Raw genomic sequence first — 19,784 nt, 5'->3', positions numbered from 1 at the left:
GCTTCCTTTTCTTGTGAGGTGTCAGGTTTTTCAAAACAGTGACTATTGAAATAAAAACCTTTGTCTTGATAAACATTTCCCTCTTTTTGCTCATTACATTTTATAAACTGCATCTTGTCACTAGCTTTTGATATATGTGAAATCAGTATCCCTACCCTAAGGATTGACTATAAATACTGTAAGACACAAAGACTGCCAGAGCTCTAAGGTAGCAGTAGTGGCAGAGATGGGATAGAGCTGGAGAGAGCATGCACTCGCACAGTGTGTGAAGTGAGTGTGCTCCGAGCGTGCACGCAGGGTGTGGGGACACGGTGTGTGAAGTGAGTGTGCTCCGAGCGTGCACGCAGGGTGTGGGGACACTGTGGCAGCAGGACAGTGGGACCCATTATCAGCTGATTAGCAACAAGTCTCGCCTTTTCCTGCCACCAGTCTTCTATTTACCAGCAGGAATAATAGCTCCTAATGCACTTTGGCTCACACTTCAAACAGGGAACTGTCAGGAAAGCTAATCTGAGCCCCCCTCCTTCATTCTTGTGTTTTGACAATAAAGATATCCTATCACATCCCATGAAAGGCTGCCCGTCTCCTGCTTTGTGTATGATAGGCTAAAATAATTCTGACCAGTGAAATGGTCAGTTACTCACACATGGTGATGTGTCCACCCTTTACACCACATTCAGGAAGGGAAATACAATGAATTTGTGACCAGGAATGCTGCTCCCCTCACGACCATTTGCTAAATAGTATCCATATTTATAATCTTCATTTTTTTAAAAATGAAGACGGTATTAATTAAGTAATGAAGAGGAACAAAACAGACATGATTCTGTATGAGTCATTTAAAAATCTACTCTATATTTTATAATGGAGCAAAACTTGTGAAGGTTGCGCCATGTCTTGTTCTGGAGAATTAGCCAGGCCTCTTAACATCACTTGTGCCATGGAAACCAACCAGAAAGCAACTGCAAAATCAAAACAATCCTCCATTAAGACATGCAACAAATGAAAACAATAAACAGCAATCAGAGAGGGAGACGGGACGTTGTTGTGGTTGGGGTTTTTTTTTTGGTCCCGAGAGAAGGAACAAGAAAGAAAAGGAAATGAGCACCAGCCCAGGAAGGCGGAGGACGGAGAAGCATGGGGTGGAGGAGAGGGGACAAGTGTGCAGTGTTGATGGGCATGCTAATGATGCAGGGATGTGATCTGCCCAGGGGGAGCCCAGGCTGAGCCAGGGCTGCACCGTGGGTCCCGCCACCCTGCTGACAGACCCGGGACACAACCGTGCCGCTGATTAAACGCCAGGCGGTTGAGGGTGGAGGGGCAGGCGCATGGAAAGACACGCATGCTACCACCAAACAAAACAAGGATGCAATTGGAGATGTGGCAAAGCACTGAGCAAGGCAGGAAATCTACGCAACAGCTGTGAGAAGACATCCTGACGATTAAGGATTAGGATTAAATTTGTATCTTTACTAACTGTTTCAGTAGTTGCTTTTTAAAATATATTCAAACAACTAACCGACAGTCTACCCACACACAGAACAAATAAGGCAGAGTTTAGAAAACCACACAAAAACACATTTATTCCTTTCTTCACAAAGAGTTCAATAGCAGACATTGTAAAATTGATTTTACCAACACGGTAAAATGAACTGTAGAAAATGTCACACACCTTAATTTCTAGATTTATACCTTACAATGGACACTCTTTTTGCTTACATTTCTTTTTTGCCTTAATGAACCAAAACAAAGATTATTCACACAACTGGCAGAAAAATGATGTCATCTCTGCCTAGAGGTTATCTTATTTCCAAGGCACACAACTCAAAGTCTCTACAACCAGCCACACCAAAACATGTAATAAAAACGCCTACTGTGCAACGGACACCCCATTCTGAAAATAAACGGAAACATTCTTAAGAATAAGCAGAAAATGGCTTATAAAAAGAAATGTAGATCACATTAATAGAACAGAGCCGCAAAAGTGAACCAAAGACCGAGTTGTGTGTCTGGGATTCACTGACCCCTACTGGTCATTACATAACTGACATGCTGATACAGCAAACGATGTTTAAAAAGTGAATGGATAGAAATATCGAGAGAGAGAGAGAGAGAGAGAGAGAGGAAATTATTATATAGACCCTCTTGATTAACTGGGTCTGAGAGAAAGTGAAAGTGGCATCAGTATAAATTTTAAAAACTAACTTCACTGTCCCTTGAGATACGCTTTTAATTGAGAAACCCATTTCATTCTGCAAAACTGATTAAATATGCCATGTGAAGGTCATCTGAATGTATTTGCAAAAAGAAATATTGTTACATATTTTTACATTCAATTTCACACAGTATAATATTGCACTGTCATCATATGAATAAACGTCATCATTCACAGTTAACTTGGTCCAAGTCTGTATAAAGACCTGTACATTTATTTGTCAAGTCTGGCTCATTAAGGCATCAAACTGTATTTAAGGTGCACACCAAACTCAACCACTAATGGAAACTATGCCTCTTACATGTAATTGAATGCTTCAAAAATGCAAAAATAAAAAGGGAGAATGAGAATCCATGAGAATAAGCATCACCAGTTGTTCCACTTGATTGTCCCCTAATGCAGACAGCATCCTGTGATGCTCCAGCCCCTCGCCCACCAATCAGACCTTCTGTGGTTATGGTCCATTGAGAAGCAGCAAGGGGACGTTGTGCATGTAGACCAAAATAGTAGTGAAGGAGAGAAAAAGCATCGGGGCCTGCTGGGTCCGAACACAACTGCCCCAGTCTGCAGACACGGAATGCTCTTCATGACTCCAACATCTAAAATAACTGGCAGATCAGCAAACATCAGAGTCCCACATCTGAAGCTTGCATGCGTTTTTCATTGAGGCATTCAACTCAGAGTGAGACAGCACATGGCAAAACGGAAGCTGGCCTCCATCCCTGTTCGATCTCTGTGGAAGCCTTAGGCAACACTTAGTATTGGCAACAACTGCTGTGAAAGAAGAAATTTATTTATTTATTTGTTTGTTTGTTTGTAAACGCACCCTAGGTTGATCATGTCATGCCAGATTAATTCCATAAACAGCTCAGTGGAGCTCCATCAGACTGCAGGGAACCGTGATGCTCTGTGAGCACTACAGTAGTCTGTTCCCTCCTAAGCAGACAGACCGACCGCCGCACGCCTCTGCTCCAGTGGGAGACGGACATGGAGGGCTTCCGTTGGATGGGGGGGGAAAACACCGCAGTGGACAACGTAGCAGCAAAGGAAAACAGATCACTGGATTTTTGAGAGTCCGCTCGCCAGCAGGAGCCTGAACGGGATGGCCGAGCGGGCCACGGTAAAAGGTAGTCGGTGGAGACCTGCGGAAGAGAGCCAGCCAGTCAGAGCCTTTAGAGAGATTATCTAAAGGCGCAGTGGTTAAGGTACTTGACTTATAATCAGAAGGTTGCCGGTTCAAGCCCCATCACTGCAGAGTCTCCGAACAAGACCCGTAACCCTCAATTTCTCAAGTTGTGCTCAGTCATAATTGTAAGACGCTTTGGATAAAAGCGTCAGATAAATGTAAATCTACATTTTAGGACACCCACGGGAGTAAAAAAAAATCCCACTGAAATTAAATCAAAATGACTGAATTCAAAGTCTACCTCAAAGGGAAATATGTACTGGGAGAGGTTTCGTGTGTTTGACATCAACTTGAAGCACTGGTTTTTTAGGGGCACACCAAAAGTGTCGCTGTTTTGTATGTGTTTGTGTGTGTTCTGCAGCACTGGGTGGAGGGCAGAGTGTGTGTGTGTGTGTGTGTGCGCTACAGGGGCTTGACTATGTTCAGCCTCAGGGAGCGCCCTCCCCCATTCAATCCTCTTGTGCTTTCATGAGAATTGCATTCTTTCTATCTGAGGAAAGAGACCAGCCCATTGGGAAACCTGCTTTGGAAACACCAACACAACCCAAGGGCTGCCAAAACACAAACACCAGTGCATATATGCCCATCAGGCCAGTACAAAGGCACAGTGTGTACTGATATCAATCTCTCCTTCACACTTCATTAAGATAGCTGCATGCTGATAAGGCTCAAACAATTTCAACAACCTTGGAACAATGGAAAAGCAACACAACTGGAGACCACCGCCAGCCACGCCCAAAAGAGCGAGGTGCAATACTGACCAAAGGCTCGGATGAGTTCTCTCTGTACAGCCCAGGTGACGGTGTTGATGAGACACGCGGAGGTGAGGCCAACAAACAGCACATTGTACAAGAAAACGATGTGGAAGTTACCCAGCCAGTTATAACGACCAAAGTCCCCCAGCAGGTCAAACCTAGTGATTCCTAAATAGAACCAAAAACAATTGACTTTATTAAAAAATTATTTATCCTCATGCCAGCAACGAGTAATAATGACACGTTTTGGGAAAAAAAGATAAATGCCCTCTTGTGGTGAGAAGTGGGACACTGCAAGGCAAGATTCTGCTGAACAGACACTGAATCTTGAATTAGACCTTCATTGAACACAATTATTTTATATGAGCTCACCCAGAGTTCGTGAAAAGACAGGCAGAGCTGAGCTCAGCACTAGCAGAGACACACAGTTCCCTATGATCTGTGGAGACATGCACACGCAGGCGCACACACAAAAAAATAGATAAAAATCAGAGGGGTGAGAACATTCGTGTGAATACGTGTGTATGCGTGCAAGCGTGAGCATGTGAAGGCTCTGTACCTGTGTGAGAGTTGTGTCCTGGGCACGAGGTAGCATACCACTGAAGAGAGGAGAGCTGTAGAAGCCCACCACGGAAGACGCCATCAGATACCTGACAGGGAGCATTAAGGGACCAACATAGCCAGCAAAAAAGGAGAACACACTCTGTCAGCCAGAGCACGAACTGAAGACAGAGGGGAAGTGAAACGTCCCCAGAAGCCACAAAGGCCCCAGTTACAGTTTGGCTCTTGGTTTATTTTTTAAAAACATTTCAGCAATGTGCAAATGGCAGGCCAAGGAACTCATCAGAACTACAGCAGCTCTCTAGACACCAGTCTACATGGGACACCATGACCAATTATGACCTACTTGGGACTTAAGTGGACACAAGTAAGGATACAGGATCAGGACGACCTGCACCGTGGCCCCCAGTGAGCCGAACATAGAGAAAGATGCCAGTCCCAGATGGGGGTCCTGTAATGAGACAAACCAATTACGGATTGGGGTAGACAAAAAAAAAAAAAAAAAATAAAAAAAAAAAAAAAAAATACTGTGTTAGAATAAATTAAATGACAACACTGTGAAAATATCTACTAGAGCAATTAGCTTTTGGTAATGCTTTCGAAGTCTGTAATATAAAGTTCTGTTCTGCTTCTGGCTGCAGGACGCTCCTCTGTCGCGCAGACCTCACCTCCATTTGTCGGGGCATGGCAGACTCATCAAAGAGTAACTCCAGCACGTGGAAACACACCATCAGCACACACACCACCTGAGCAGCAAACACCACCCATAATCACAACGACACAGAACATCAACCAGCAACCTAAATGGCAAAAACAATGAAGGGAAAAAAAAAAAAAAAAAAAAAAAAAAAAAAAAAGACTCGTTCTTACAGTTAAAGCTAGCAACACCAGCATGACCAATGGGTAACCTAGGTTACGCTGCCACGGAGACGCCTTCCTCCGCATCTCTGTGGAGGAGAGAAAGTGAGGGAGGATGAGCGAGGGATATCAGGGCTTTGATGGGAAATGTCGGTCATGTGCATGAAAGAAGTGTTCTCACCTAGGGCCTTACGCATGGCCTGCACGCTCACAAACTCGCTCTTCATGCCCTGCAAATTCAGACCCAGCCAACAAGAGGTGTTACCTGAGAGAGAGGGGGGACAAGATCAGGAAAGAAATAGCAGGAGGAGCAGGAGACAGAAGGTAAGCGCGCACACACGCACACAGAATTGTGTTAGACAGAGCAGCAAAGGAGTTATAGCAAATCACATCAGCCGCACTCTCACTCACTGTTGAGCTTGCGAGAGAGCGCGGCCTCCTCCAGCAGAGCGCAGTCCATGCTCTCCTCCACGTTCTCCAGCAGCTGCGCACACGCACGCACACACACACACACACACACACACACACACACACACACACGCTTCCTTTTCAATTTAAGCAGCTGTTCTCGAAGACAATATGAAGACAATTCTGCTCTCCAACAAACCTGCTCTAAATGTGTTTTTAAAAGAATGAGGTGTGCTGATTTAGTGGCATATCTTCACCACGTACAGATCAGTAGACAAACAGGTCCGCTTAACTACACAGCGGCCTTGCCTGAGCCCATGTGCTCTCCTGCAACGTCTGTCAAAAAGTCCACAGTCTGCTCCTCACACTTACCCGTGGTTTAACCAATAAGCTGCCAGTGACGCTGAACATACGGGCCATTCCACGTGGGGTGCACACTGTTGACCCAGAACAGACAGGGAGTTGATCCAGCACCCAGGCCATATGGCACGCTCACATAAACCCAAACAATAATAATAAAATTTGCTAAATATTCAAGAAAATTTGAGGTCATTACACAATAGGAGCAGAACTCCAAACAGGGAGATACAGGAGTAGAGGTAGGGTAGGTAATACTCCCACAGGTCTGAAACAGAACAGAACAGAATGGACAAGGAGGTAAAGATTAATGCCTGACAACTGGAAACCACAAAAAAAGGATCATTGACACTTTAGTGCAACTTAGGAAGAGGCTGATTTAAACCCGTACCGTAGAGATTCTCTCGGGCTGCGTTGTGCTGGAGGAGGGCAGATGCCACCCACACGATGCCCAACACCAGCAGACTAAGGAGAAGCAGCATCACAGCAGTCTCATACACTCGGGCCATCACCCCCTGTAGAAGGTGCAAGCGCGCGCGCACACACACACACACGCGCACACACACACACATACACACACACACACATACACACACACAAAAATGAGTGCACACCACACCCATGCATATACACACACATGCACACACATGTCCTGACACATTACTAATGTTTGGAAAACAAAAGCTGGCAACGCAATCTGTACAATCACAATGTACAGTCACAACAGAGGACTTCCAAAGTACAAGGAAGAGCAATTATTACCTTTTTGGACCCTGTAAAGCCTTCTGACTCAGTAAAGAAATAGGCAAAAGGCATGAGAAAAACCAGGGAGAGGTTGGAGAATAGGAAGACCAAGTTCCACAGACCTAAATGACAACACACACACACACACACACAATTTATAAAGACCATCTTCATTATCCCAACATCCACCACTAGAGGGCAAACCTTCACTAAATTCAAATGAAAGGAAAAATTTTTTGTTGGATATGCACTGTACCAAACCAAATGCTTTGTCTTCATACCTTTGCATACACTGCATTCACACATTATGTAAAATTCTATAATATTTTAAATGTTTTTGCTCACATCTATATTTCACAATAAACAATGCAAAGTTACATTATGGGTCCATTAAACAACTTGTAGAAACAGCCATAAATTTGTTTTTGTTATTTCCATATTGAGCCAGTATCTTTTCTGAGCCACAGTGGGGTAATGCAGAGCTTGTGTAACATAGGGTGTTTGAATTTCACACAACAGCAAGAGATCACTCTCACTGGATCACTGACACTCACTTTGACAGTTAGCAGCGATGCACATATTTATCAGTGTTCATATGATATGAGCACACTCTTGCCCTCATACCAAAAAAACAAGTCTTCAATGTCAATTGTTATTCATTTTTAAAAAAAATATTTATGATTCTCACACTCATTCATCACCCTTCATATCTTGTCTTACATGTGTTTCCAGCCTGAGGATGCAGGGAGTTTGAGGTTTGCAGGTATGTGGATGTGTTTGTGTTTGTAATACCATGGATGAGGGACCCATTGAGCCACTGCATGTAGTAGCTGTGTGGGAATGTGAGCAGGACCTCATTAGACAGGATCGAGATTGGCAGGAGGAGCACAGCGCACACGGATACTGAGAGCGTGAACGTGCACAGCCACAGCCTGGGGGGGGGGGGGGGGGGGGGGGACACCAGACAAAAACACAAACAAACTAATGAATGAAACGCATCGGCCGTGCCGACTACAGTGAACTGAGAACAGCTGTGAAAGGAGGCACAAAACGTTACAGACTAGGGCCAAAAGGCGATGCAGACCAGATGGATCAACAACGCAGAACAAATAAATAAACAGGAGAAACATGTGTTACTCCCACACTAAGCAGTTGATTACTTACACAATTTTGTTAACAGTGGCATCTTCAATGTCATCTGTATGGGGGAGATGGAGAGAGATGATATTGAAGTTGGCCTGGTTCAGTAAACATCACTAATTCTGTTTGTAAACAAGGTCAGAATGTCTTGATATGAAAGCTGCATTTCAGAAACAGAAAAAGCCTGAGGACAGCATCAGGCCCAACATTACGCTATGACTCGGTGTAAAGAACCCGATGGTACGCAATACGCACAATCCAGTGAGAGACAGTAAAAATGTATAACGGGTGCAGAGGTAAAAACAAAAGTTTTAGTCTATCTAGACTGAAATGTGTAATGAGTTATAAATGACAATATGGTCCGTCAAAGAACAAACACCTCACTCTCACATGTTAAGCAAAAAAAAACCTTGCGCAATCCCACAGAGCCGCGAGGCAAAAGAGTTATGGAACTCACACAGTGAGCAGCAATGCCAGCCTCTTCAAAAAGAAAGCAGGTTCTTGCACATTTCCTGCCGCGAAGGCAGTAAGCCCTGTGGAAAGGGCCCAGCCTGGGCCCTGAAACGATGACGTTGTCCCTGTCTCTACAGCTGGCCGCACCCTGGCCACACTTTGGAACGGCTTTGTCTGCGTCTACAACTATACACCGCGGCCACTCTGATGCAAGCTTGACAGTAATATGTTTTAACAGTCCACTAACTTTTAATGACTTTGAAAATCTCTGCACTGCAAATTATTTTGTTTGCCCTCATAAAAACACATTCAGAACAAAAGAAACAAAACAGCCCATTTTGCTGTGCAGGTTGTATGCAGCTAATGAAAGAGACAATGTGGCATGCTTTGCTTCTAAATTAGAAGAAAAAACAAAAAACAAAAACCAACCAACCAACCAACCAAACCAACCAAGAGGTGGATAAATGTTATGTGGCCCCAGGCAGTACTAGGTAAGGGAAACTGTTTATCTCACAGGAAAAATTTTCCTGACACCCCCACCCCCTGTTGACAGGGCCGTTGCATAAGAGCGTATCTCTGCCATCGGGGCACTGATCCTGCATGTAATTTTAGTGTCCCTACTTGAGAGCCAGAAATGTCCACATGTGTAAACTGCACTTATGAAACACATGGAGGAAAGGAAAGTGGTCTGCACTGCAAAGTACAGATGAGATACTCATGACCATGGAGCCTTTCACACGATCAGCCAAAGGAGAACATTTCCAGAGAATCCTTAAAATACTCCTCACATCGCCCTGAAACCTCTCAAACACACACAGGTCATAAGGGAACAACAGTGTGCCTTATGCCGTGGGACGTAGTCAAGGCATTAAGATGTCGCAACGGGAGACGCGACGTTCGCTTTGAGGAGGCAGCCTTCACCGTGCCACCCTGAGCATTCACACGTACCTGTGGCAAACTCTGCATTCTTCCTGAAGTGGGTGAGAATGAGGTAGGACAAGATGTATAGGCAGACGAAGAGCTGTATGCAAATCTGTAAGGGATGAGAGACAAAAAATGAGTGCATGCAACATCATTGTGCAGTGATCCTGTTTTTGAAAATCAAGACAGAGAAGCTGCATGAATTTCAGCACTACTATTAAAACCTACTGATAACTGACAGACAGGTCCTAGAAGGCAAAACTGCAACTGAACAGTCAAGTGCAGGGAGTTTGATGATGTGTGTATGCTATCAGTGCATTATCAGCAGTGTGACGCAAATGAGCTGCAGTACTGCCCTGTCCAGAGCAGAGGAGCTCCCTGAAGCCTCTCCCACACACATGCACACACGCACGCACGCACACAGGCTTATCGCCCTTACACAATGTTATGCTCCTTCACAGCTGGTCTTACAGCCTGCTGCCTGGTGCAGCTTATCAAGGGAGCATAGATGAACGGCTCTGAAAACGCACCATCCGGATCAGCTGAGCCAGATGGGTGTAAAGAGGGTGAGGAGTACAGGACAGGAGACAGAACAAAGATAGAGCTGTGGACGACGTCACAACCAGGGCAAGGGCTTGTAAAGGGAGCCAGGAGAGAGAGACAGCATCCAACACACTCCCCGTTGCTGTACGGTGGTACACACTCAGACATCTTCCATTCTTTAGCTCCCATTTCGTTTTGTCAGTAGGCCTATAAATACACCTACATTTCTTGTCTTCACATATATGGCATGTAATAAAATGCACTAAAATACAAGTTCTTCCAGTTCTCTTTTCATAACATTTTTGCATGCATTGCATGCCTGTTGTGCTCTTATATGACTCAAGATGTCACAGAGCAGCTCGACAACTCCAAGACCAAACTGTGACCAATAGAACCGGTTAGAACACAGGCATATTTCCAAACTGATTAGGGCCAGTATTTACCGTGTTTCAGGAAGGTCAGAGTGACCATATTCACGAATCAAGAGTGGACTCTACGTTACCAGTCCCGCCCCCATTTATTGCCCTCACGGACACCCGGACGAACAAGACAAGTCCATTCTAACCAATCCGTTTCACCATATTTATTTTGAACTGGAAAACACAGCACCCAAAACTAAAGAAGCTCCTGAGTTTACTAACAGTTAATAAACTCAATTTAATTCCATTTTAAAACATATGATAACTGACTCCACCCCAGGATCTAATAATGTGCGAGTCTTAAAGTGTTGGATGAGTTAGGAGGTAGAAGCCAGTGTTGGATTCTGCACTCTTACTGAAAGACAATGAGCAGATCAAAAATAAGAGGCTGGACCAGTGGCAGATGGAGGTGGGAGATTACAGCTCTAATCGAACGAGTGACTGGACAGGCCTACAGTGAGATTAACTACAATTAAATACAGTTAACTCAGTCTCACCAAATGTCTACTTGTCTGGCAGCCTTTTAACATTTAATCTTGTGTGATCCAACACATTCATTACTGTGGAGAAAAGGTTCATCAATTGTAAATGCTTTTTGCGCATATTGTGTAAACAGTGTTACAAGTGCATTACTTCAAAAATTCTGCCATTGTTCTCTAGTCAAAAGTGCATGTCTCAACACATTCATCCACCACACTGCAGGAGAGAAGAGAAACTACCTACAGTGACTTCCTACTGCTTGTCCTGTTGAGGACGAAGGACTACAGTGCCATGACTGACCTCCCGCTGACGGACACACCACATGCCTTTCAAACAGCTACTAAATTACAGGCTTGCAGCAGCAGCAAATTGGAAAAATTTCTTTTGTTATTGTTGTAGTTTATTTTGGGGGGAGATTACAGCGAATGAAAAACTTGCTGCAAATTAAAAATTGATACGAAACAAAGCAAAACTCCCTGACACATATCCAGGGAACAGAGGAAGATTGAGAAGGGAAGGGAAGTGGATAGGAAACCTGGAACATCAGCCTGAAAGGGGCAAACATGAGCGGAAGAGTACAGGATTCTCTGGGATGTTTAAGCAAGCTCGCGTGCACACAGACCAGGTATGTGGTCTGTGGTATGACCATGAAAAAGATATCTGATGTAAATACAGCTAAAGGCAATGGACATATGCATATTCTCTACAGTTGATGCTTTGGTCTGAACAAACACTGTACTGTATTCCATACAGACACTTTCCCTTTACTAAAAAACAAAAAAGATGTCAACAATTAACCATAACACCCCCCCCCCCCCCTCTTATTAACAACACAGATGAGCTCACTGCTCAAGCCGTCAACGGCACGGGCCAGTAATAAGATGGCGCATACTGTATTCGGTATGTGCAGAGAGGACCATGCGCATGCTAAGCCACAGCCATCAATTACACAGCAGCAAACCTGCACCACACATCCAAACCCAGCCCTGGATTTTGTGATCGATGGTACTCAGTGCAGAAAGGCCACTCGGTCACCGCACCTCTATCCAAGGTAAAGACAGTGTGGAGAATCTGTAGCATCAGGAACTTGATGGCTGCGCTTCAAACTTTTGGTTACAGCCAGCTTGCCCCCAGATGGAAAAGAAGCCGCAAACTGCAAAAGTACTCTCAACGTAATTCACTCAGCAGGTGCACTTGCACCAAACCCGTGTCAGCAGAAATCAACAAAACACGCAGACCACACAGGGCAAGGGCGATCACGAGTGACACCGTTCAAGAGACCTCAACTCCTGTCAGAGAGCTGCGATGATGAGACAGGCTAGGTAAACCGGATTTACTCCCAGTGTTCTCCCCGCACTGCACAACTACCATTTCACCTGAATTCTACCATTTCACCAATTGAAACTTGTGGCTTGCTAAAACAGTCAGAGCATGATTATAGCACTGGTTTGACAAGTTGAGAAAAATCCCAGAAACATGTTGGGCTACATAATGCCATTCACAAGTGCAAGCTTGGGACACAGGTACTGTCAGAAATTTAACACAATCATTGTTATGGCCAAAACTTTTGATGTAATGTTACAATATTCCCCTTAAAACAGAAGTAAAAAATCATGAGATATCACATATATTTGCAATATGTTTCTCCTAACTCCTAAACCAAATATGTCAAGTCTCTATTAAACTAACAAAGGGGGCTGCACTGAGAAAGTGCTACAAATATAGAGCAATCATCACACAACATGGAACAGGTTGATCTGCAAACAGAACCAAACACACAGGTGACATTCTGCAGAGTGGAGCAAAATGCAACAGTGCAATCATCTGGAAAGTACATCACGAAGTGCATTTCACACAGAGTTTGTCAGAGAGGCATCTGCTTCCTATGCTGTGTTACTCTAGCCAGTGTCTACTGGGTCTTTTGGACCAGCCAGAACTACAAAAAGACCAGCTGCTTTTAATTCTAAGCGAGCATTTACTTGAGCAGAGGAAGCATGTCTGGACAGAGAGCACATTGGATTGCGTACAAGCTGTGTACAAACAGCCAGTTGCAGTCAGGGTAACCAATATTAACTGTTACCACACTTCCAAGCTGGCCCTTTAAAAGCTGGCCAATTTTATGCCATCATCAGTGCTGCTCATGTCTGTATTCTGAAGCTAACCAACACGTCAAGCAACCATAAAGGGGTCAAGTTATGATAACAAAGACAAAGTGCAGGGTTATGATATACAACATAGAATAAGTTAACTTAGCTGTGTGTTTAGTACTGTTAAATTGTCTTTCATATACATTTTAGGTTCCGACACAATCTAACTTAAAGAGACAAGTGAGAAGCCTCTGAAATCTGTGCAGAGTAATGCATGTGCATGTGCATGCACACAGGCTAGCAAAAGAGAAATACTTTGATTCAGCTTTTACATGACCGCACAGGCCAGGTCCTGGTTTAGTACTGACTGCTGCTCTCAAAGGCAAGTTTTGGTCTGTGAAGTTCATCAGATACTTAACCCACCTGACTTTAAAGCTAAAGCAGTGCAATATACTATGCCCAACAGATCCCATAAATATTTTTCCAGTTCTGGAAATGATTGTACTTATTATTTGTTTTATTGTTGGTTTTTGTGGTAGTTATAATAGAGGTTAATACTCAATTCTGAGTTATGACCTTTGTTTTTTTACACTTAAAGTGTGACAGCACAGGCTCATCGGGTGTAAAGGTCAGTATCTGTGCCTCGTTGTAAGGTTCTTCAAGTCTAAAGTGCAGTTTGTGTTGTAAAGTCCAGTAAAAGCAAAGGGCTATTATAATACAATCAGGTGTCAAGAGTTTGCGAGCTTTAGTTTGTAACCTTTACATTTAATATATTTAAGTAACAATTCCCAGAAAGCAAAGCAAAACAAATGCAACCATTCCCAAGGCATCTGCCCCTCTCTCCCTCTCCTGGAGACATTCCCGGTGTTAGAAGAACCCATAAACCTTTTATTTTCACCCACGAATGCCCCAGTCTCTTTCTCCAGGCTAAAACCTAACGCGGTGAAGTAAGAAGGACCCGAACATGCTTGCAGATGTTATCCGTGCGCTATACTGGGATGAAACCATCTCAAACTGGAGAGTCAACTTACAATTATCTCTCGGACACGGTCATGGAAGAGCTGCTCTCTAACCGACACGTCGTCTGTTTCCATCCTTCGAAACCATATCTTGAGGAGTGTGTACACCAGCAAGCTTTTACACAGAGATCCGTTTAACGCAGTCTAGTAACCGTCTTCTCCCCTTCGGAGTAACTCTCGCTAACTTAGCTAGCAGCTCTTAGAAAACAACCACGACCGCTAGCTAAGCCTCCCGTGTACGTCCGTAAGCTTACAGACGAAGATAATTGTAAAATAGATTTCTCTCAAAAAACTAAAACCACACAATAAATAAATAAATAAATAAACGAGTCAAAAAAACTTTACGTGGCCGCTAACGAGCTGCATACATTTTGAGGTAGGCTCCCATACATGTACTAGGGTTTGTGGGCGGGGAAGAGGCGGTACTACATGTTTTGGAGGAATAGGTGAGGACGCTAAAATCTGTTGTCGTGACTCGTTGCTGATATGATGGCTATCGCCGGTCGAAGTTATCGCCGATGTTGATAAAACTGATCAATGCGCTGTGCCTTTATGCAAGGCCATGTCTTTGGGTGTCTTGCAATTTCGCTTTGGAGAATTCTGATGTTCTGGATTTTTATTGCAGACTTTTAAAAGTTGAATTTACAGTTATTAATACTTCATTTCTTGTCAAACAAATGCAATATTTGTCTGGGTGTGTTTTAATGGCAGACTTATGCATATGGGCCAGTTTTAGAAACTCAGCTAAAGTTTTCAGTTAAAGGATCTGTCTGTTTGCTCTGCCATTAAAGGCTTTCAGTGAAAATGTGTAGGCTAACTCGCATATCGTTTGTAAAAATTGGGAGAAATATATTTATGTTATGAATAATTCTAGCGAGTTAAACCTCTGATAAGATATAAAACAGCCCATAATATCTTCTGTAAGTATTTACAAATTCACGTCTACTGTATCTACAGTATCAAAACCATTTGCACATTTTAAAATATAGCTTTGCATGTTTTTTTTTTTGTTTGTTTTTGTTTGTTTTTGTTATAGGCAGTCTAGCTATTTAAATGCATAATTTCAGGAAAATGCCTGTAACTTGGTCATGGGTCACTATTAATGAGTGGAATGCATATAATTAGACCTAGAAGGTAATCCTGTATTACAAATCCTGTGACTCATATGTTACAAATTCTATGACATTTAGGGTATCACAGCAGTGAATGTTTGAACTGTTGACATTACAATGACTCCATATCACTGTCCTCCTTTAAAGTCCAAAGTGCAGAGTGACAGCAGTGCAAAAGCTTTTCAATGCATGGGAGTTTATGGGAGCTGAGGGTCGAAGAACAGATTCTCCACTGCACTTCTACTTCTTCAAGATATGAAACAAGTCCTGAGTTTGTTACTAATACTAAATGTTATTCTCATATTCATCAGTCGAGCTGAACGAAGGCATCTGAAGCACACTACACCGTCTGAGCCGTCAGTCAATATACCAGTTATAGGTAAGACAGTCGTGTGCTATAAGAAAGTGTGTGTAGATCTTTTTGCATATAATCTCCCCTTCTCTCTCCCTCCCTCTCTCTCTCTCTCTCTCTCTCTCTCTCTCTCTCTCATGCACACACACATGCACACACACTCACTCTCAATTGGTCTCTGAGAGGCTTTATGGGAAGATAAATGTACATATTAGGCTTTTTAACACTACTTTTCTTAGTATTCCCTCAGGTTTTATGTATCATTCTTGGCATTAAATGAGTGAAACTTTTTTTACTTGGGCTAAATGTGAGGAATGTGACAGGTGGATATACAGTGACATGCCCCATGTGGTTAATTGAATCTGAATGTAAAAAATGTTATTAAAAAGCTTTCATAAATGTGGCAGATTGTTTTATGACACACTGTTCTCTCAGCCTTAGATCATGTTATTTGTTTGTGTGTAGATTTTCTTTTGCCAGATAACCTCAAAATAGGATTATTTTGCCCAGCTATCTGAGAGGCCAGACAAAGGATGTTCCTATGGCTAAACAACTAATAGTAACCTATGCCCTGTGGGCGATGGGAGGCCCTCTGGGTTTACATCATCTGTACCTACGGAGGGACAGCCACGCGCTCCTGTGGATGCTTACGCTGGGAGGCTTTGGGGTAGGATGGCTGCGAGAGTTCTATCGCATCCCAGATTATGTAAGAGAAGCCAAGAGGGAAGCAGAAGGCGTTAGACACTCCCGTGCCGCTTGCCCGCGGATGGGCTTGGCTCGGTTCGCTGGCCAAGTCTGCGTGGGGATCTACTTTGGCTCTGTTGCATTAATCAGCCTCAGCTTTCTGAACTACTTCTACCTGATTGTGCTCCCCCTGAGCGTGGGTGCGGGGGTCCACCTGGTGTCGTGTGTTGGCCAGCAGACTTCGGACTTGCAGAAGACACTTACCGCCTGCATTGTCACCTCATCCATATTTTATGGGAGTAGAGTCTCTCCTCTGCCCATCAGCATAGCGGCTAGTGTCACAGCGGCACAGCACAGAAGGTTCAAACCTGTCCGACGGGTAGGAAGCCCACCAGAGCCACTGGGTCAGTTTCAAACCGCCCAACTAAAAACAATCACTTTTTTCTGTGTTTATTGCATTGTTCAATTCATATTGTACACACATATGAATAATAGCTCATACAATAGTGTAAAATGTAGGTATGTTATTACACTTTAGCAACACCCAAGATTCGTATAATGTATGCCAGTCTTGTGGTCACCACCAAATGCATTTTTTGTTTCTTTGTTTCCTAGGGTTTCGCCTGTATCGCCTGAGTCTAGCTCTGTTGGCTTTCTCCACTCCTCTGGGATACTGTATTTTTCACAACACCACAGCCACTTTGTATTACATTTCCGACTGCATGTCAGCACTGCTGGACATGTTTTGGTTCTTTCCCTGGCTCAGAGGAGTTGCAGAGTTCTTCGTCTTGTTGCCCTACCAGTTCCTGTGTGCACTGACAGGAGGCAGTCACTACGCCGAGAGCTGGCGGAAGGTTTTTGAAGTACTTCTCAATGAATATAGCAAAAAAGAGACTGAAGCCATGAAGGTGAGCCCAAATGAACGGTGCTTTCTGTCAAGTCAGTTTGTCTATGGGACTGTATATACTCATTTTAATGCAGAAACATACTAACATGAGTATTAAACTGCTAGGATGTATATTGGCTGAAATGTTGGCATTACAAAACATACTTTTATACCTCCTTCATACCTTCAAACCTGCTGAAGTGTTTTCAATCTCATAACTCTAAAACCATCTGCATAATATTGTGTAGTTCTCCCTATGGGTCAGAGCTTGCCACCACAAAGCTGTGACCTACTGAGGCATGGACTCCACAAGACCTCTAAAGGTGTCCTTTGGTGTCTGTGGTAAATGTTAGCAGCAGGTCCTGTAAGTCCTGTAATTTGCGAGGTGGGGCCTCCATGAATCAGACTTGTTTTCCTGCAAGTCTTCCAGATGCTCGATCAGACTGAGATCTGGGAAATTTGGATGCCAAGTCAACACCTTGAAGTCATTGTCATGTTCCTCAAACCATTCCTGAACAATTTTGGCAGGGTGGCATCTTGCCGAAAGAGGCCACCACCGTTACAGAAAACCGTAGCCAGGAAGCGGTGTACTTCTCTGCAACAGTAGGTGGTACATTAGGTGATAGGTGGTACATGTCAAAGTGATATCCACATGGATGCCAGGACCCGAGGTTTCACACTCCCACAGTGCATCCTGGTGCCATCTCTTCCCCAGCTAATTGTTGCACACACGTCTGGCCATCCACATAGTGTGCGGAAAAGAAACCGTGATTTATCAGACCAGGCCACCTTCCATGGTGAGGTACTGATGCTCATGCGTCCAGTGCAAGCACTTGTGGGGTTAGATGGGGGTCAGCTTGTGTACAATGTCCAGTCTGCAGCTTTGCAGCCTCATACACACCAAGCTACAATGCACTGTGTCCTTATACCTTTCTATCATACGCAGATGAACTTTTTCAGCAATTTGCACTATAGCAGTTCTTCTGTGGGATCAGACAAGATGGGCTAGCCTTTGCTCCCCATGCGAAACCTTATACTTGCCCATTTTTCCTGCTTCCAACACATTGACTTCAAGAACTGACTGTTTATTGCTAATGCATCCCACTACATGAGAAGTGCCACTGAAATTAGATCATTCATGTTATTCATTTAATCTGTCAGTGTTTTATGGCAGAAGGGTTTGAATGTTATGGCTGATTTTATGCTTCAGGCCTATTTAATGGGCTTGTGCAAGCAGTATACAAGCATTTTTGCACTGAATCAATAGGCAAATATGTAACTGTACAATTAATCTGCATGGCACTGTAGTTGGAAATATGAAACAAGCTTTAAACCTACAAGGGCCATTTCAATAAACCAACCAACACTGGCTGGCATTTTAAATCCACCCACACTGCAATCAAGGGATTGTCATGAGCTGTAATCAGTATGAATGGCAAACTTCAACATGATTGAACATGTTTCCAGTGTCCATAAATATGCAGTGGCCTTTAACAGTAGGTACAGGATGTTTCTGAGTATTACACGGCCTGATTAGTTTCATATATTATTATTATTGCATCAAACTCTGGAGCTAATAAAAGCAACTTTCATTGTTCTTACAGTGGCATTCTATTCTATTCTATTCTTTCAGGTGCTCTCAGTTTCTGAGGGGGCCACCATGGAAGAGATCAGTCGTAGCTATAGGAATCTGGTCAAATTATGGCACCCAGACCACAACCCCAAGCAGCAACAAGAAGCACAACAGATGTTCATTAAAATTCAAGAAGCGTATGAGATACTACTCCACAGACAAACGCTTCAGAAGCGGAAATGATTCTTTATTTTTATTCTCACTTTTTAATCTGACCCAACATGTGTACGGTGCATTAAAATGGAACCATAAGCAAAAGTTAATTCTTTTGTTTAATTTTAACGACGTTTTATTGTTGCCTACGTAAACATGCCCTTAGCATATTTTAATGAATTTGTCTCGCCTTTTGTGGACACAAGCTGAATTCCTGTAATATTTTTCTGCCACCTAGTGGCAATATGCTATTACAACTGGCACCGATTGCCTAGTTCTAAAATATTGCTCAACACAATAATTTGCGGCTGACATGGAGAACTGATATGGCAACACGTTATTAAGTGACTAACGATAATAAAACCATTGTTACACAAAATTACAGTTAATGCTCATAAAATGAATTCAATTTTTCTTTATTACAAACTTTTATTACCTTTAACTGACCCAATCAAGTTAATAATCACTTACAATCACAAACGCAACACCATGTATTACACATTTTTAAGTAATAAAAAAAATAAATATTGGTGCTTCTATTGTCTGCTTTTGGATTTCAATGTCATTTGAACGACATTCACGTAGGTTATATAAAAAATAACGACATTTGAATATCGTTATAGTTTATATACGATCAAATGAGCAATCGTTTATTAATTCAGAGTAGTGTGCTTGTACATATGCTATTTCATAGCCAATAATAATGCATTTAATAAATCTCTTAATAGTGTAGAATATGCCCTTTTTCGGACCTTAAAGAGTTCTAATTTTTATAGAAATGAAAGGAACATTCTAGCCTATAACGCGATCTGTATGCC

The 19,784-nt window shown here is 43.1% G+C and overlaps 2 protein-coding genes across 4 annotated transcripts; one reads left to right on the top strand and one right to left on the bottom strand.

The window, feature by feature from the left end:
- Positions 1 to 1,556: 1,556 nt before the first annotated feature.
- lmbr1l (limb development membrane protein 1-like) lies at positions 1,557 to 14,522 on the bottom strand. 3 transcript variants are annotated; one of them, XM_027021359.2, is made up of 17 exons: positions 14,159 to 14,522; positions 9,626 to 9,710; positions 8,249 to 8,282; positions 7,877 to 8,016; positions 7,103 to 7,125; positions 6,732 to 6,855; positions 6,540 to 6,608; positions 6,356 to 6,420; positions 5,987 to 6,059; positions 5,757 to 5,840; positions 5,588 to 5,664; positions 5,386 to 5,463; positions 5,095 to 5,168; positions 4,716 to 4,806; positions 4,529 to 4,595; positions 4,163 to 4,324; positions 1,557 to 3,357 (listed from the first exon to the last, which is right to left on the bottom strand). In XM_027021359.2, exons 1-17 carry the CDS (start codon positions 14,219 to 14,221, stop codon positions 3,272 to 3,274), a joined length of 1,395 nt encoding a protein of 464 aa, XP_026877160.2. In that variant the 5' UTR covers positions 14,222 to 14,522; the 3' UTR covers positions 1,557 to 3,271. The 3 variants fall into 3 exon arrangements, with proteins under 3 accessions (XP_026877160.2, XP_026877159.2, XP_026877163.2); XM_027021358.2 differs by having other exon boundaries at positions 7,103 to 7,206; positions 14,159 to 14,521; XM_027021362.2 differs by lacking the exons at positions 8,249 to 8,282; positions 9,626 to 9,710; positions 14,159 to 14,522 and having other exon boundaries at positions 7,103 to 7,206; positions 7,938 to 7,957.
- Positions 14,434 to 19,452, top strand: dnajc22 (DnaJ (Hsp40) homolog, subfamily C, member 22). Its single transcript, XM_027021363.2, has 5 exons — positions 14,434 to 14,522; positions 15,570 to 15,637; positions 16,076 to 16,698; positions 16,910 to 17,202; positions 18,814 to 19,452. The coding sequence occupies exons 3-5, from the start codon at positions 16,152 to 16,154 to the stop codon at positions 18,994 to 18,996; spliced, it is 1,023 nt and encodes a 340-aa protein (XP_026877164.1). The 5' UTR covers positions 14,434 to 14,522; positions 15,570 to 15,637; positions 16,076 to 16,151; the 3' UTR covers positions 18,997 to 19,452.
- The last annotated feature ends 332 nt before the right edge of the window (positions 19,453 to 19,784 follow it).

The sequence above is a fragment of the Electrophorus electricus genome, chromosome 24 (genome assembly GCF_013358815.1).
Source record: "Electrophorus electricus isolate fEleEle1 chromosome 24, fEleEle1.pri, whole genome shotgun sequence".
NCBI lineage: Eukaryota > Metazoa > Chordata > Actinopteri > Gymnotiformes > Gymnotidae > Electrophorus > Electrophorus electricus.
This window is presented reverse-complemented; position numbering and strand designations above follow the sequence as displayed.

Bases quoted from the DNA above. Each gene is read 5' to 3' on its own strand.
- lmbr1l (XM_027021358.2), bottom strand. From the start codon at position 14,221: ATGGAAACAGACGACGTGTCGGTTAGAGAGCAGCTCTTCCATGACCGT. The intron at 6,421-6,539 runs GTAATGACCTCA...CTGGGTCAACAG, and splicing joins TGGAGTTCTGCTCCTATTGT to TGTGCACCCCACGTGGAATG. The intron at 4,807-5,094 runs GTATCCTTACTT...GCTCCCTGTCAG, and splicing joins GTGCAGGTCGTCCTGATCCT to GTATCTGATGGCGTCTTCCG.
- dnajc22 (XM_027021363.2), top strand. From the start codon at position 16,152: ATGGCTAAACAACTAATAGTAACCTATGCCCTGTGGGCGATGGGAGGC. The intron at 16,699-16,909 runs GTCAGTTTCAAA...TTTGTTTCCTAG, and splicing joins AAGCCCACCAGAGCCACTGG to GGTTTCGCCTGTATCGCCTG. The intron at 17,203-18,813 runs GTGAGCCCAAAT...CTATTCTTTCAG, and splicing joins AAGAGACTGAAGCCATGAAG to GTGCTCTCAGTTTCTGAGGG.